The sequence below is a fragment of the Salmo trutta genome, chromosome 32 (assembly GCF_901001165.1).
Source record: "Salmo trutta chromosome 32, fSalTru1.1, whole genome shotgun sequence".
Lineage (NCBI taxonomy): Eukaryota > Metazoa > Chordata > Actinopteri > Salmoniformes > Salmonidae > Salmo > Salmo trutta.
The window spans coordinates 34501837-34515577 of record NC_042988.1 but is presented as its reverse complement, the minus strand read 5'-3'; the positions used below and the strand labels follow the sequence as shown (position 1 = coordinate 34515577).

Below are 13741 nucleotides of genomic sequence, written 5' to 3'. Positions count from 1 at the left end.
TTCACCTCTACTACTGTAACTGTGACGTCTTCACCTCTACTACTGTAACTGTGACGTCTTCACCTCTACTACTGTAACTGTGACGTCTTCACCTCTACTACTGTAACTGTGACGTCTTCACCTCTACTACTGTAACTGTGACGTCTTCACCTCTACTACTGTAACTGTGACGTCTTCACCTCTACTACTGTAACTGTGATGTCTTCACCTCTACTACTGTAACTCTGTCTTCACCTCTACTACTGTAACTGTGACGTCTTCACCTCTACTACTGTAACTGTGATGTCTTCACCACTACTACTGTAACTGTGACGTCTTCACCACTACTACTGTAACTGTGATGTCTTCACCTCTACTACTGTAACTGTGATGTCTTCACCTCTACTACTGTAACTGTGGTGTCTTCACCTCTACTACTGTAACTCTGACGTCTTCACCTCTACTACTGTAACTCTGACGTCTTCACCTCTACTACTGTAACTGTGACGTCTTCACCTCTACTACTGTAACTGTGACGTCTTCACCTCTACTACTGTAACTGTGACGTCTTCACCTCTACTACTGTAACTGTGGCGTCTTCACCTCTACTACTGTAACTGTGGCGTCTTCACCTCTACTACTGTAACTGTGGCGTCTTCACCTCTACTACTGTAACTGTGGCGTCTTCACCTCTACTACTGTAACTGTGACGTCTTCACCTCTACTACTGTAACTCTGACGTCTTCACCTCTACTACTGTAACTCTGACGTCTTCACCTCTACTACTGTAACTGTGACGTCTTCACCTCTACTACTGTAACTGTGATGTCTTCACCTCTACTACTGTAACTGTGATGTCTTCACCTCTACTACTGTAACTGTGATGTCTTCACCTCTACTACTGTAACTGTGACGTCTTCACCTCTACTACTGTAACTGTGATGTCTTCACCTCTACTACTGTAACTCTGACGTCTTCACCTCTACTACTGTAACTGGTGTCTTCACCTCTACTACTGTAACTGTGATGTCTTCACCTCTACTACTGTAACTGTGACGTCTTCACTTCTACTACTGTAAAACATCATGACTCTTAGCCATAACAAGTTGCTCAATGTGTCTCTCCCTCATAGCCTCTCTGTCTGTGACCTTAACCTAACCCAGGTATTCAATCAAACTCTGTCCTCCTGTGTGTCTCTACAGAGTGCCCAGGGACTTCAGAGTAACAAGGACTCTCGAATCATTTGGGTCAAGGACTCTGACCACATACTGACCACTGGCTTCGATCAGGTGACGACATTACTAAACACACATTTTTAAGTGTGTGTGTAATTTTGTTTGTGTGTGACGTGATTGTATGTTCAGATGCGGGGTCGTGTGTGTGTGTGTGTGTGTGTGTGTGTGTGTGTGTGTGTGTGTGTGTGTGTGTGTGTGTGTGTGTGTGTTATAAAGTGTATTTATTAAACTCCACATTATTATGTGGACAGATGCGGGGTCGTGTGTGTTATAAAGTGTATTTATTAAACTCCACATGATTATGTGGACAGATGCGGGGTCGTGTGTGTGTGTGTGTGTGTGTGTTATAAAGTGTATTTATTAAACTCCACATGATTATGTGGACAGATGCGGGGTCGGGAGGTGAGACTGTGGGACAGCAGGAAGTTGGGATCCTCTCTGGGCTCTGTCAACCTGGGCACCTCCAATGGGTGAGTACACGTTGACCATGCTGTTAGTCTGTCTGTATGTGTTAGGAGTGTGTGTGGGCCTTGCCATAGGCCTACTCTCGTGTGTGTGTGTGTGTGTGTGTGTGTGTGTGTGTGTGAGATGGAGTGTCCAGGAGCCGGCCCCCCACCCAGTTTGCCATGGATGAGAGCTGGATATCTATGATATGTAGTGTCTTCATGTTCAGTGTACATTTACTCAGCTTTTGTGGTATGAGTACAAACTGCACATAAGCCTATGTTTTGTGTGTCTTGTGTCTAGGCCTTTATATGTTCTAGGCTGTGTCCCAAATGGCACCCTATATTTCCTATGTAGTACACTACTGTTGAGCGCGGCCCATAGGGCTCTGGTCCAAAGTAGCACACTCTATAGGGAACAGCGTTCCATTTAGGACACAGCCTCAGAATGCTGAGGTTTCGGACCCCCCAGACTTATGACAGTACCTCTCTACATTCCAAGCATTTCCTGGGTCCTGTCCCAAACAGAGGAGCCCCTCTTCCTTCCTCCGTCCTCTCAAAGACAAGTCTGTCTGTCTGGGCAGGGGACGGGGTTAGGGGTTATAGGTCATAGTAGCAGTGCGTGCTCACGCACGCATGCTCACATGTCTGCAAGAAAGCAGGCACACACACACTACTATGCTACGTTACTCGCTGGAGGAAGCCTGAATAGGAATGGACTGTTCCCCATGGTGCGATAAACACACACACACTCACATTGGCCACCAGCCTCTCTCAATCTCTCCTCTGACCTCTCCCAATCCTCCGCTCCCTGCGTTTATTTTTCCAAACGCTGCTGTGAGGACCGGAGGAGAGAGGGAGCGTGGCCGGGCTCCAGAGGGAACGGGCTCCAGAGGGAACGAGGGAGACATGGTGCTGGAGTCCCTCTGTGGGAGTGTACCATGCATCTCTTTGTTACTGTAAACAGGTTTGCAAGAGCCAACCACCAGCCCTGGCCAGGCGACAACCGTTTGCTTCTGCATTACAGTGAGTGAGGTGAGTGGGTGAGGTGAGGTGAGGTGAGGTGAGTGAGTGCTGGCTGGCTGGCTGGCGGTCAGAGAGAGAGACGTGGGATGATGTGTTTGCTGCTTAGTTGCTCTGTTGTGCCACTTCTATGGTAGCAGGGGTATTGGTTCTGATCAGTGGTTCTGATCAGTGGTTCTGGTCCTTGGTTCCGATCATCAGTGGTTCTGATCAGTGGTTCTGGTCCTTGGTTCTGATCAGTGGTTCTGGTCCTTGGTTCCGATCATCAGTGGTTCTGGTCCTTGGTTCCGATCATCAGTGGTTCTGATCAGTGGTTCTGGTCCTTGGTTCTGATCAGTGGTTCTGGTCCTTGGTTCCCAGGCCCAACCTGTCACACAGTAACTACTGTGGAGGTGGATGTGTTTGTATAGGCATGGGGTAAGTTTGAGATGTGTGATCTGTGAAGAACTTTTACAGGGACAGTTATAGCTAAGTGTGACATTGTTACAGTTTTTTTACTGGTCCAGGACCAGCACACAGCACAGAGAGACATTCTCCTCAGAATGCCACTGATCGGAATCTTCCTGCTTTGGGAATCTGTGTTTGTGTGAGAGTCGTTTGGGAGTTTACACAGCAAGAGGCCTGCATATCCAGCTATCCGGCCCCTCTCTTTCCGTCTCTTTCCCTCCCTCCTTTCCTCTCTCCATTCCTCCCTCCATCCATTCTGCCATCCACCTCCCTCCCTCCTCCTGCCATTCCCACTTAACAACCCATCTCCATTTCCTGTCAGTTGGAGTGTAGAAGATATCAGGCTGCCTGTAAGCCTCTGGATGTCTCTGGAATCTCCTTGTGGTGTCTGATGCTCTCCTCAGGTATTTACTGTAGAAATCAATCAGCTCTCCAAATCAATAGTGAACACTCAGGTTTCATAAAGTGGCATGCAAAATGTGTTTTGGTAAGTCAAATGTATCCTTTTCCCCCCAAGATGTTTTGAGGGCTCTGAACACCACTATAGTGTTTTAAGTCGTAGTCTACAGTGACCACAAGTAGTGGACGTCAGCACTTTTAGTATTTTCCCTGGGCTTCTACATTATCACTAATACTATTTCACAAGTTATTTTGGTATAAGCACATTTGTCTTTATTGAGGTGGCAACAACCTGTTTGAAATGGAATGTGTTGTTTACCTCTGGAAACAGTGTTTTAGTGGGATCACACACAATCATGATCTGGGAGCTTGTTATGAGGTTTATGTGTTTGTGTCCTAGTCTCTTCTTTAGGACGAGGAATGTCTGTTTGCTCAGCCTCTGTTAACTGGCTATGTGGGTGTGATGGGCCTAGGAGACTAGGAGACTAGGAGACTAGGAGACTAGGAGACTGGGAGAGGAACAATCTGTGTGGAGAATCTGCCATTGCTGTGAGGACCTCTACTCCTTCCCATCTGGTTTTAGCTGCCACTGCACTCCCTCCCTTTTCTTCCCCTCTCTCTCTTTTCTCTCTCTCTCTATTTTCTCTCTCTCTCTTTTCTCTCTCTATTTTCTCTCTCTCTCTTTTCTCTCTCTATTTTCTCTCTCTCTCTCTCTCTCTCTCTCTCTCTCTCTCTCTCTCTCTCAAAACATTCTCACTGTCTATCTGACAGACAGCAGAAACACCATCTCTTTCTTTTTGTCCAAAGGAAAAACATGTTTAGCTGTTTATGTTACTTTTGATTGAACCTAATGTACTTAAGTCAGACATTTGGAATGGACATAATTGTAGCATCCCTTGACCCTTGACTTTAGCTCAACTGAGCTGCCATCTTGGAACAGCCCCACTGATATTGCTTCAACATGTCCATGTACAGCCTAGCAGCTAGCCCAATAGCTTCCCAGTGATTTGACTGATGGTGATGGTGGAGTGCTCTCGTTTGTGGCAGGGGTCCAGTTGTTGTCTCAGTCAGTCGGCTGTCATTCCCAAGGTCACTTCCCCTCCAGATGTTACTAGCCCATACCTGATAGAAAACAGATACCCATATAGCCAATCAGTAGACTGGACAGACTGTCTTAGATGTCTTGTTTCTCTCTCTTTCTGTCTGTCGGTCTTTCTCTCTCTATCTCGCTCTCTCTGTCTCTCTGTCTGTCTCGCTCTCGTTCCCTCTCCCTCTCTTTCTTGTTCTCTAGCTCCCCCTCCCACTCTTTTCCCCTCTCTACCCCCTTCCCTTTCTTCATACATCTCACCCTCCATCCTCCTATTCCAAGCCTCTCTGTGCTCCCTGTCCAAACTTCTCTTTCAGATCCAAGCTAATCTCTTTCCTGGTTTCCATCCAGAATAAACTGGGAATTGGGAGTTTAATTGGGGGTAAAATGTAATCACTACTTCCTATTAAATCACAATCATCCCACAGGTCAGCCCGGGGTTTATTTAGATAAATAGTCTGAGCTCTCATTTTGTCATCAGAAAACAGAGGTACGGTAATGCTCCTGGGTTGTGTTCATTTGGCACCAAACGGAAGAAAACGGGCCAAAACGGGGAGGTACTATCTGAACTTGTCCAATGACACACTTGTTTTAGTTTTCCGTTGCAGAAGGTTTCACTACAGTGTGCACTAATGAATACAACCATGGTGTATGTGGTGACTTGAGTCTGTTTTGGCTCCAAGCGCAACACACTGAGTGCGTCATCACATTCATTGTTATTCATTGATTGTTATGATCTGTTTATAGATGGTTAATAACAGGGCTGTGGGGAGAATGTCTCATTACTCTACCATGTATTTTCATTGTTTCTCTGTTATTCTAAATCTCGATGCAGGCTGTTGGCTGTGATAAATACCACTAGAGAGAGGAGAAACCTAGTGTGGGGCTGTACTGTTGCACATGATGAGACACACACATCCCCTATATGACCCTCAAACTCAACTCTGGAACTCAAAGCCAGTTCTTCTGCATTTTTTCATTCATTCCCCTCTAACCAGGGACAGATTTAGACCTGGGACACCTGGTGAGTGTAATTAATTATCAGGTAGAACAGAGCACCAGCAGGCTCTGGACCTCGTAGGGTAAGAGTTGAATAGCCCTGCCCTATGGCCTTCATGACTGTTTAAATGAGTTGTAGCTTGATCGCTACCAGTTCTCTCTCTCTTCTGTTCTCATGGTGTATCGTTTTCTGGGTCTAACTCCTCAACGTGGCATCACATCAGGTCTAACTCCTCAACGTGGCATCACATCAGGTCTAACTCCTCAACGTGGCATCACTTCAGGTCTAACTCCTCAACGTGGCATCACTTCAGGTCTAACTCCTCAACGTGGCATCACTTCAGGTCTAACTCCTCAACGTGGCATCACGTCAGGTCTAACTCCTCAACGTGGCATCACGTCAGGTCTAACTCCTCAAGGTGGCATCACGTCAGGTCTAACTCCTTAACGTGGCAAGGTCTAACTCCTTAACGTGGCAAGGTCTAACTCCTCAACGTGGCAAGGTCTAACTCCTCAACGTGGCAAGGTCTAACTCCTCAAGGTGGCATCACGTCAGGTCTAACTCCTCAAGGTGGCATCACGTCAGGTCTAACTCCTCAACGTGGCATCACGTCAGGTCTAACTCCTCAACGTGGCATCACGTCAGGTCTAACTCCTCAACGTGGCATCACTTCAGGTCTAACTCCTCAACGTGGCATCACGTCAGGTCTAACTCCTCAACGTGGCATCACGTCAGGTCTAACTCCTCAAGGTGGCATCACGTCAGGTCTAACTCCTTAACGTGGCAAGGTCTAACTCCTTAACGTGGCAAGGTCTAACTCCTTAACGTGGCAAGGTCTAACTCCTCAACGTGGCAAGGTCTAACTCCTCAACGTGGCAAGGTCTAACTCCTCAAGGTGGCATCACGTCAGGTCTAACTCCTCAAGGTGGCATCACGTCAGGTCTAACTCCTCAAGGTGGCATCACGTCAGGTCTAACTCCTCAACGTGGCATCACGTCAGGTCTAACTCCTCAACGTGGCATCACGTCAGGTCTAACTCCTCAACGTGGCATCACGTCAGGTCTAACTCCTCAACGTGGCATCACGTCAGGTCTAACTCCTCAAGGTGGGATCACGTCAGGTCTAACTCCTCAACGTGGCATCACGTCAGGTCTAACTCCTCAACGTGGCATCACGTCAGGTCTAACTCCTCAACGTGGCATCACGTCAGGTCTAACTCCTCAACGTGGCATCACGTCAGGTCTAACTCCTCAACGTGGCATCACTTCAGGTCTAACTCCTCAAGGTGGCGTCACGTCAGGTCTAACTCCTCAAGGTGGCGTCACGTCAGGTCTAACTCCTCAACGTGGCATCACGTCAGGTCTAACTCCTCAACGTGGCATCACTTCAGGTCTAACTCCTCAACGTGGCATCACGTCAGGTCTAACTCCTCAACGTGGCATCACTTCAGGTCTAACTCCTCAACGTGGCGTCACGTCAGGTCTAACTCCTCAACGTGGCGTCACGTCAGGTCTAACTCCTCAACGTGGCGTCACGTCAGGTCTAACTCCTCAACGTGGCACTTAAGGGCTCACCTCTGGGTCATGTTCAGTAGGTACCAAATAGAAGAAAATGGTACAAAACAGAGAGATAAGGGGAGGTATTATCCGAGCATGTCCAATAAGAAATGTTTCTTTTCCCACGTTGCAAAACATTTTGCTACATTTGCCTTAATAAACACACTACTGTGTTGATTCTGTAACCAATCCTGGAAACCAGAGTCAAATATCCTAGCAGTGTATTTATTGAGATTGAGATAAAGAGGGATTTGTCCTTTATTTATTTTTACCACGACTGCTTTTCATTTAATGTACTGTGCTTAATGGGTGTAATCCAAGCATGACCCAGGCTCCTCTCAGGTTGGCTGTGTTGTGTCACAGTTTGGAAGGACTGTTTGCTTTGGAACATCATGGTGTGGACTCTCTTTCTCTCTCTCTCTGCTCCAGTTAAGCTAGCTTTTGGGGAATAGAACTTGGACGAGGAATGATGGCGAAAAATGTTTCTCTTTCTTTATTTGTCCCCCTCTTTCTCTTTGTCCCTTTCTCTCTCTCTCTCCGTTCCCCTCTCTTCCTCCATAAAGGTAATTATAAGGACTTTAATAGGACCTTCTGGTCTGGTTGTAATCAGTGAATTTTAAAATTGGACTCAATTACAACCAGCTTGTTCAGTAAAAACTGCATGGCGACATCATGGAGATTACCTGGGCTAGCTGTGTTTCCTGTCAGCTTCCTGTTACACACACACACACACACACACACACACACACACACACATATATATATATACATACACACACACACACACACACACACACACACACACACACACACACACACACACACACACACACACACACACACACACACACACACACACACAAGCTGGGTTAGGGGATTGTTGGTACAGGGTTAACTAGGGTAGTGCTAGTGATGATGCGTAGTGCCTGAACTATATATTAGCTGGTAAATGTGCCGTTCAGCTGACAGGGATCAGACAGGGTCATTTGGTTTGGATGCAGCATGACTGAACTGACTAAACTCAGCCAGGCTTTTGGATTTCACCCTCTTAATTGTCTGCAGTCACTGGAATGTTCCGCTCCTCTCAGCACAAACACACTTACCTTACGCACACACACACACACACACAGACGGAGACAGGGGCACAGAGACACACAACCAGATGGCGACGGGCACAGAGACACACACGAGCGGCCCCACCACACATCACCATATCATCATTCTAACCTCAGTACTATTATGTGCCTCCAGTCTGGACTGACTGATGATGAAAATAGAGTGTTTGACTAGACCGACCTCTGCTGCTGGTTGGACTAGTCTGGACACACACACACATACGCACGCAGGCACACACATACATGCACACACACACATATGCACACACACACTCAGTCTTGTACAGCTAACCTTGTGGAGACACATAATTCAGTCCCATTCAAAATCCTATTTTCCCTAACCGTAACCCAAAAATCTAACCTTAACCCTAAACCTAACCCAAGCTCCGAACCCTAAACTGTGCTGGTCGGTGTCGTGGCTGAGACTGTGGGTGTAATTAATGTATGCTGGTTGGTGTCGTGGCTGAGACTGTGGGTGTAATTAATGTATGCTGGTCAGTGTCGTGGCTGAGACTGGATGTAATTAATGTATGCTGGTCGGTGTCGTGGCTGAGACTGTGGGTGTAATTAATGTATGCTGGACGGTGTTGTGGCTGAGACTGGGTGTAATTAATGTATGCTGGTCGGTGTCGTGGCTGAGACTGGGTGTAATTAATGTATGCTGGTCGGTGTCGTGGCTGAGACTGTGGGTGTAATTAATGTATGCTGGTCGGTGTCGTGGCTGAGACTGTGGGTGTAATTAATGTATGCTGGTCGGTGTCGTGGCTGAGACTGTGGGTGTAATTAATGTATGCTGGTCGGTGTCGTGGCTGAGACTGGGTGTAATTAATGTATGCTGGTCGGTGTCGTGGCTGAGACTGTGGGTGTAATTAATGTATGCTGGTCAGTGTCGTGGCTGAGACCGGGTGTAAATGCAGAGTATGTGAGCGGCGCTCTACTTCCTTTCCAACCGTTCCACTGAAAACTGTTCTGTGCTCATAGGATAAAAACTGTTCTGTACTCACAGGATAAAAACGGTTCTGCGCTCACAGGATAAAAACGGTTCTGTGCTCACAGGATAAAAACGTTCTGTGCTCACAGGATAAAAACTGTTCTGTACTCACAGGATAAAAACGGTTCTGTGCTCACAGGATAAAAACTGTTCCGTACTCACAGGATAAAAACGGTTCTGTGCTCACAGGATAAAAAGTGTTCTGTACTCACAGGATAAAAAGTGTTCCGTGCTCACAGGATAAAAAGTGTTCCGTGCTCACAGGATAAAAAGTGTTCCGTGCTCACAGGATAAAAACTGTTCTGTGCTCACAGGATAAAAACGGTTCTGTGCTCACAGGATAAAAACGGTTCTGTGCTCACAGGATAAAAACTGTTCCGTACTCACAGGATAAAAACTGTTCCGTACTCACAGGATAAAAACTGTTCTGTGCTCACAGGATAAAAACGGTTCTGTGCTCACAGGATAAAAACTGTTCTGTGCTCACAGGATAAAAACTGTTCCGTACTCACAGGATAAAAACTGTTCTGTACTCACAGGATAAAAAGTGTTCCGTGCTCACAGGATAAAAAGTGTTCCGTGCTCACAGGATAAAAACTGTTCTGTGCTCACAGGATAAAAACGGTTCTGTGCTCACAGGATAAAAACGGTTCTGTGCTCACAGGATAAAAACTGTTCCGTACTCACAGGATAAAAACTGTTCCGTACTCACAGGATAAAAACTGTTCCGTACTCACAGGATAAAAACTGTTCCGTACTCACAGGATAAAAACTGTTCTGTGCTCACAGGATAAAAACGGTTCTGTGCTCACAGGATAAAAACTGTTCTGTGCTCACAGGATAAAAACTGTTCCGTACTCACAGGATAAAAACTGTTCTGTACTCACAGGATAAAAAGTGTTCTGTACTCACAGGATAAAAAGTGTTCCGTACTCACAGGATAAAAAGTGTTCCGTGCTCACAGGATAAAAAGTGTTCCGTGCTCACAGGATAAAAACTGTTCCGTGCTCACAGGATAAAAACTGTTCTGTACTCACAGGATAAAAACTGTTCTGTACTCACAGGATAAAAAGTGTTCCGTGCTCACAGGATAAAAAGTGTTCCGTGCTCACAGGATAAAAAGTGTTCCGTGCTCACAGGATAAAAACTGTTCCGTGCTCACAGGATGAAAACTGCAGCTCCCAATTCGCTCCATCCATTAAGATCACAATTTAACCAACACCCATCTATCTTGGTGACTACCTGGACCTACCAATTGGTTTTGAAGTATTGAAACCAAATCAAATGATTTTAATGAAAAGTATATTAATAAACATGAAAAGGTGAATGTAAGAAGCTCTCATCATTTCAAATAGGCTACATGTCATATTAAACAGCATATAAACACTCTAAATAGACTACATGTCATATTAAACAGCATATAAACACTCTAAATAGACTACATGTCATATTAAACAGCATATAAACACTCTAAATAGGCTACATGTCTTATTAAACAGCATATAAACACTAAATAGGCTACATGTCGTATTAAACAGTATATAAACACTCTGAATAGGCTACATGTCATATTAAACATATAAACACTCTAAATAGACTACATGTCATATTAAACATATAAACACTCTAAATAGACTACATGTCATATTAAACAGCATATAAACACTCTAAATAGACTACATGTCATATTAAACAGCATATAAACACTCTAAATAGACTACATGTCATATTAAACATATAAACACTCTAAATAGACTACATGTCATATTAAACAGCATATAAACACTCTAAATAGACTACATGTCATATTAAACAGCATATAAACACTCTAAATAGACTACATGTCATATTAAACATATAAACACTCTAAATAGGATACATGTCATATTAAACAGTATATAAACACTCTGAATAGACTACATGTCATATTAAACAGCATATAAACACTCTAAATAGACTACATGTCATATTAAACAGCATATAAACACTCTGAATAGGATACATGTCATATTAAACATATAAACACTCTAAATAGGCTACATGTAGTATTAAACAGCATATAAACACTCTAAATAGGCTACATGTCATATTAAACAGCATATAAACACTGAATAGGCTACATGTCATATTAAACATCATATTAACACTCTAAATAGGCTACATGTAGTATTAAACATCATATTAACACTCTAAATAGGCTACATGTAGTATTAAACATCATATTAACACTCTAAATAGGCTACATGTCATATTAAACAGCATATAAACACTGAATAGGCTACATGTCATATTAAACAACAAATAAACACTCTAAATAGACTACATGTCATATTAAACAGCATATTAACACTCTGAATAGGATACATGTCATATTAAACATATAAACACTCTGAATAGGATACATGTCGTATTAAACATCATATTAACACTCTAAATAGGTCAGGAGCCAGACAGGGAGCCTAAGAAAGAACTAAAATGAATTATTTAGGCTATATTATTTCAATTATTTCAAGGCTACAGCCTACAAAGAAATACATTGTGAAGCATTTGGGTGTGACAATAGGCTGGTAGGAACATAATACAACATACTGTTGTTTAAATGCTGAGAGCTTTAAGCCATTATAGTCTATAAATTGCGCATACAGTCTGTGACTTACTTAGAATTAAATACAAATTAAATTAAAAATGCCTTATTAGGCTCAGTGCTTTTGAATTCATATTTAGAAACATGAGTTTGGCCAGTCTGTTGCTTCAGGCTCATGTGATGGTGTCTGGAGAGCAGGCCAGCAGCGGAGACTATCCTGTCAGACCCTGCAGAGCCACTGGGGATGCTAAACACCCTTCGGGACACTCTTGCCAGGCTGGGCAGAGATGCAGAGTTGTTTTTATTACATGTTTTTATAGGTAGGCCTAAAGGTTTTTAGGCAAAATAACCCAAATAAAGGGAAAGCTCATTGGAAGTGGGAATATACCAGACCTATTGGGCCCAAATCAATTATGGCCTATTGTATAGATAATAGAACAAAAATGAACAAAACTTTTAAGACATTTTATTTTTATTATATCAATATTTTGCTAGAATGACACACTTAGTTATCTGCCACCTCGTTCCTTTCTGTTAGCATGAGCACGTAGTCAGTACACCATCATGCTTTAGGGAAATGTGTCTTCTCAGATTCCACAATGATTCTTTAGTTGTGGACACTGCATCACCACACTCCCTCTCTTCTTTAGTTGTGGACACTACATCACCACACTCCCTCTCTTCTTTAGTTGTGGACACTACATCACCACACTCCCTCTCTTCTTTAGTTGTGGACACTACATCACCACACTCCCTCTCTTCTTTAGTTGTGGACACTGCATCACCACACTCCCTCTCTTCTTTAGTTGTGGACACTACATCACCACACTCCTCTCTTCTTAGTTGTGGACACTGCATCACCACACTCCCTCTCTTCTTTAGTTGTGGACACTACATCACCACACTCCCTCTCTTCTTTAGTTGTGGACACTACATCACCACACTCCCTCTCTTCTTTAGTTGTGGACACTACATCACCACACTCCCTCTCTTCTTTAGTTGTGGACACTACATCACCACACTCCCTCTCTTCTTTAGTTGTGGACACTACATCACCACACTCCCTCTCTTCTTTAGTTGTGGACACTACATCACCACACTCCCTCTCTTCTTTAGTTGTGGACACTACATCACCACACTCCCTCTCTTCTTTAGTTGTGGACACTACATCACCACACTCCCTCTCTTCTTTAGTTGTGGACACTACATCACCACACTCCCTCTCTTCTTTAGTTGTGGACACTACATCACCACACTCCCTCTCTTCTTTAGTTGTGGACACTACATCACCACACTCCCTCTCTTCTTTAGTTGTGGACACTGCATCACCACACTCCCTCTCTTCTTTAGTTGTGGACACTGCATCACCACACTCCCTCTCTTCTTTAGTTGTGGACACTGCATCACCACACTCCCTCTCTTCTTTAGTTGTGGACACTACATCACCACACTACGTCTCTTTAGTTTTGGACACTACATCACCACACTACGTCTCTTCTTTAGTTGTGGACACTACATCACCACACTCCCTCTCTTCTTTAGTTGTGGACACTACATCACCACACTCCCTCTCTTCTTTAGTTGTGGACACTACATCACCACACTCCCTCTCTTCTTTAGTTGTGGACACTACATCACCACACTACGTCTCTTTAGTTGTGGACACTACATCACCACACTCCCTCTCTTCTTTAGTTGTGGACACTACATCACCACACTCCCTCTCTTCTTTAGTTGTGGACACTACATCACCACACTACGTCTCTTTAGTTGTGGACACTACATCACCACACTCCCTCTCTTCTTTAGTTGTGGACACTACATCACCACACTCCCTCTCTTCTTTAGTTGTGGACACTACATCACCACACTCCCTCTCTTC

The 13741-nt window shown here is 44.3% G+C and overlaps 2 protein-coding genes across 4 annotated transcripts in view; both read left to right on the top strand.

The window, feature by feature from the left end:
• LOC115170504 (coronin-7-like) overlaps nt 1–1688 on the top strand; it is a 90778-nt gene extending 89090 nt beyond the window's left edge. The window contains exons 8-9 of the mRNA XM_029726719.1: nt 1182–1268; nt 1602–1688. Coding sequence (XP_029582579.1) covers nt 1182–1268; nt 1602–1688 — 174 coding nt within the window. The remainder of the gene's footprint in view (nt 1–1181; nt 1269–1601) is intronic.
• Nucleotides 1689–5685: 3997 nt separating this feature from the next.
• LOC115170631 (eukaryotic translation initiation factor 3 subunit A-like) lies at nt 5686–7235 on the top strand. 3 transcript variants are annotated; one of them, XM_029726881.1, is made up of 4 exons: nt 5686–5806; nt 5837–6001; nt 6154–6243; nt 6509–7235. In XM_029726881.1, exons 1-4 carry the CDS (start codon nt 5788–5790, stop codon nt 7177–7179), a joined length of 945 nt encoding a protein of 314 aa, XP_029582741.1. In that variant the 5' UTR covers nt 5686–5787; the 3' UTR covers nt 7180–7235. The 3 variants fall into 3 exon arrangements, with proteins under 3 accessions (XP_029582741.1, XP_029582742.1, XP_029582740.1); XM_029726882.1 differs by having other exon boundaries at nt 5686–6001; nt 6184–6243; XM_029726880.1 differs by having other exon boundaries at nt 5686–6001.
• Nucleotides 7236–13741: the final 6506 nt, after the last annotated feature.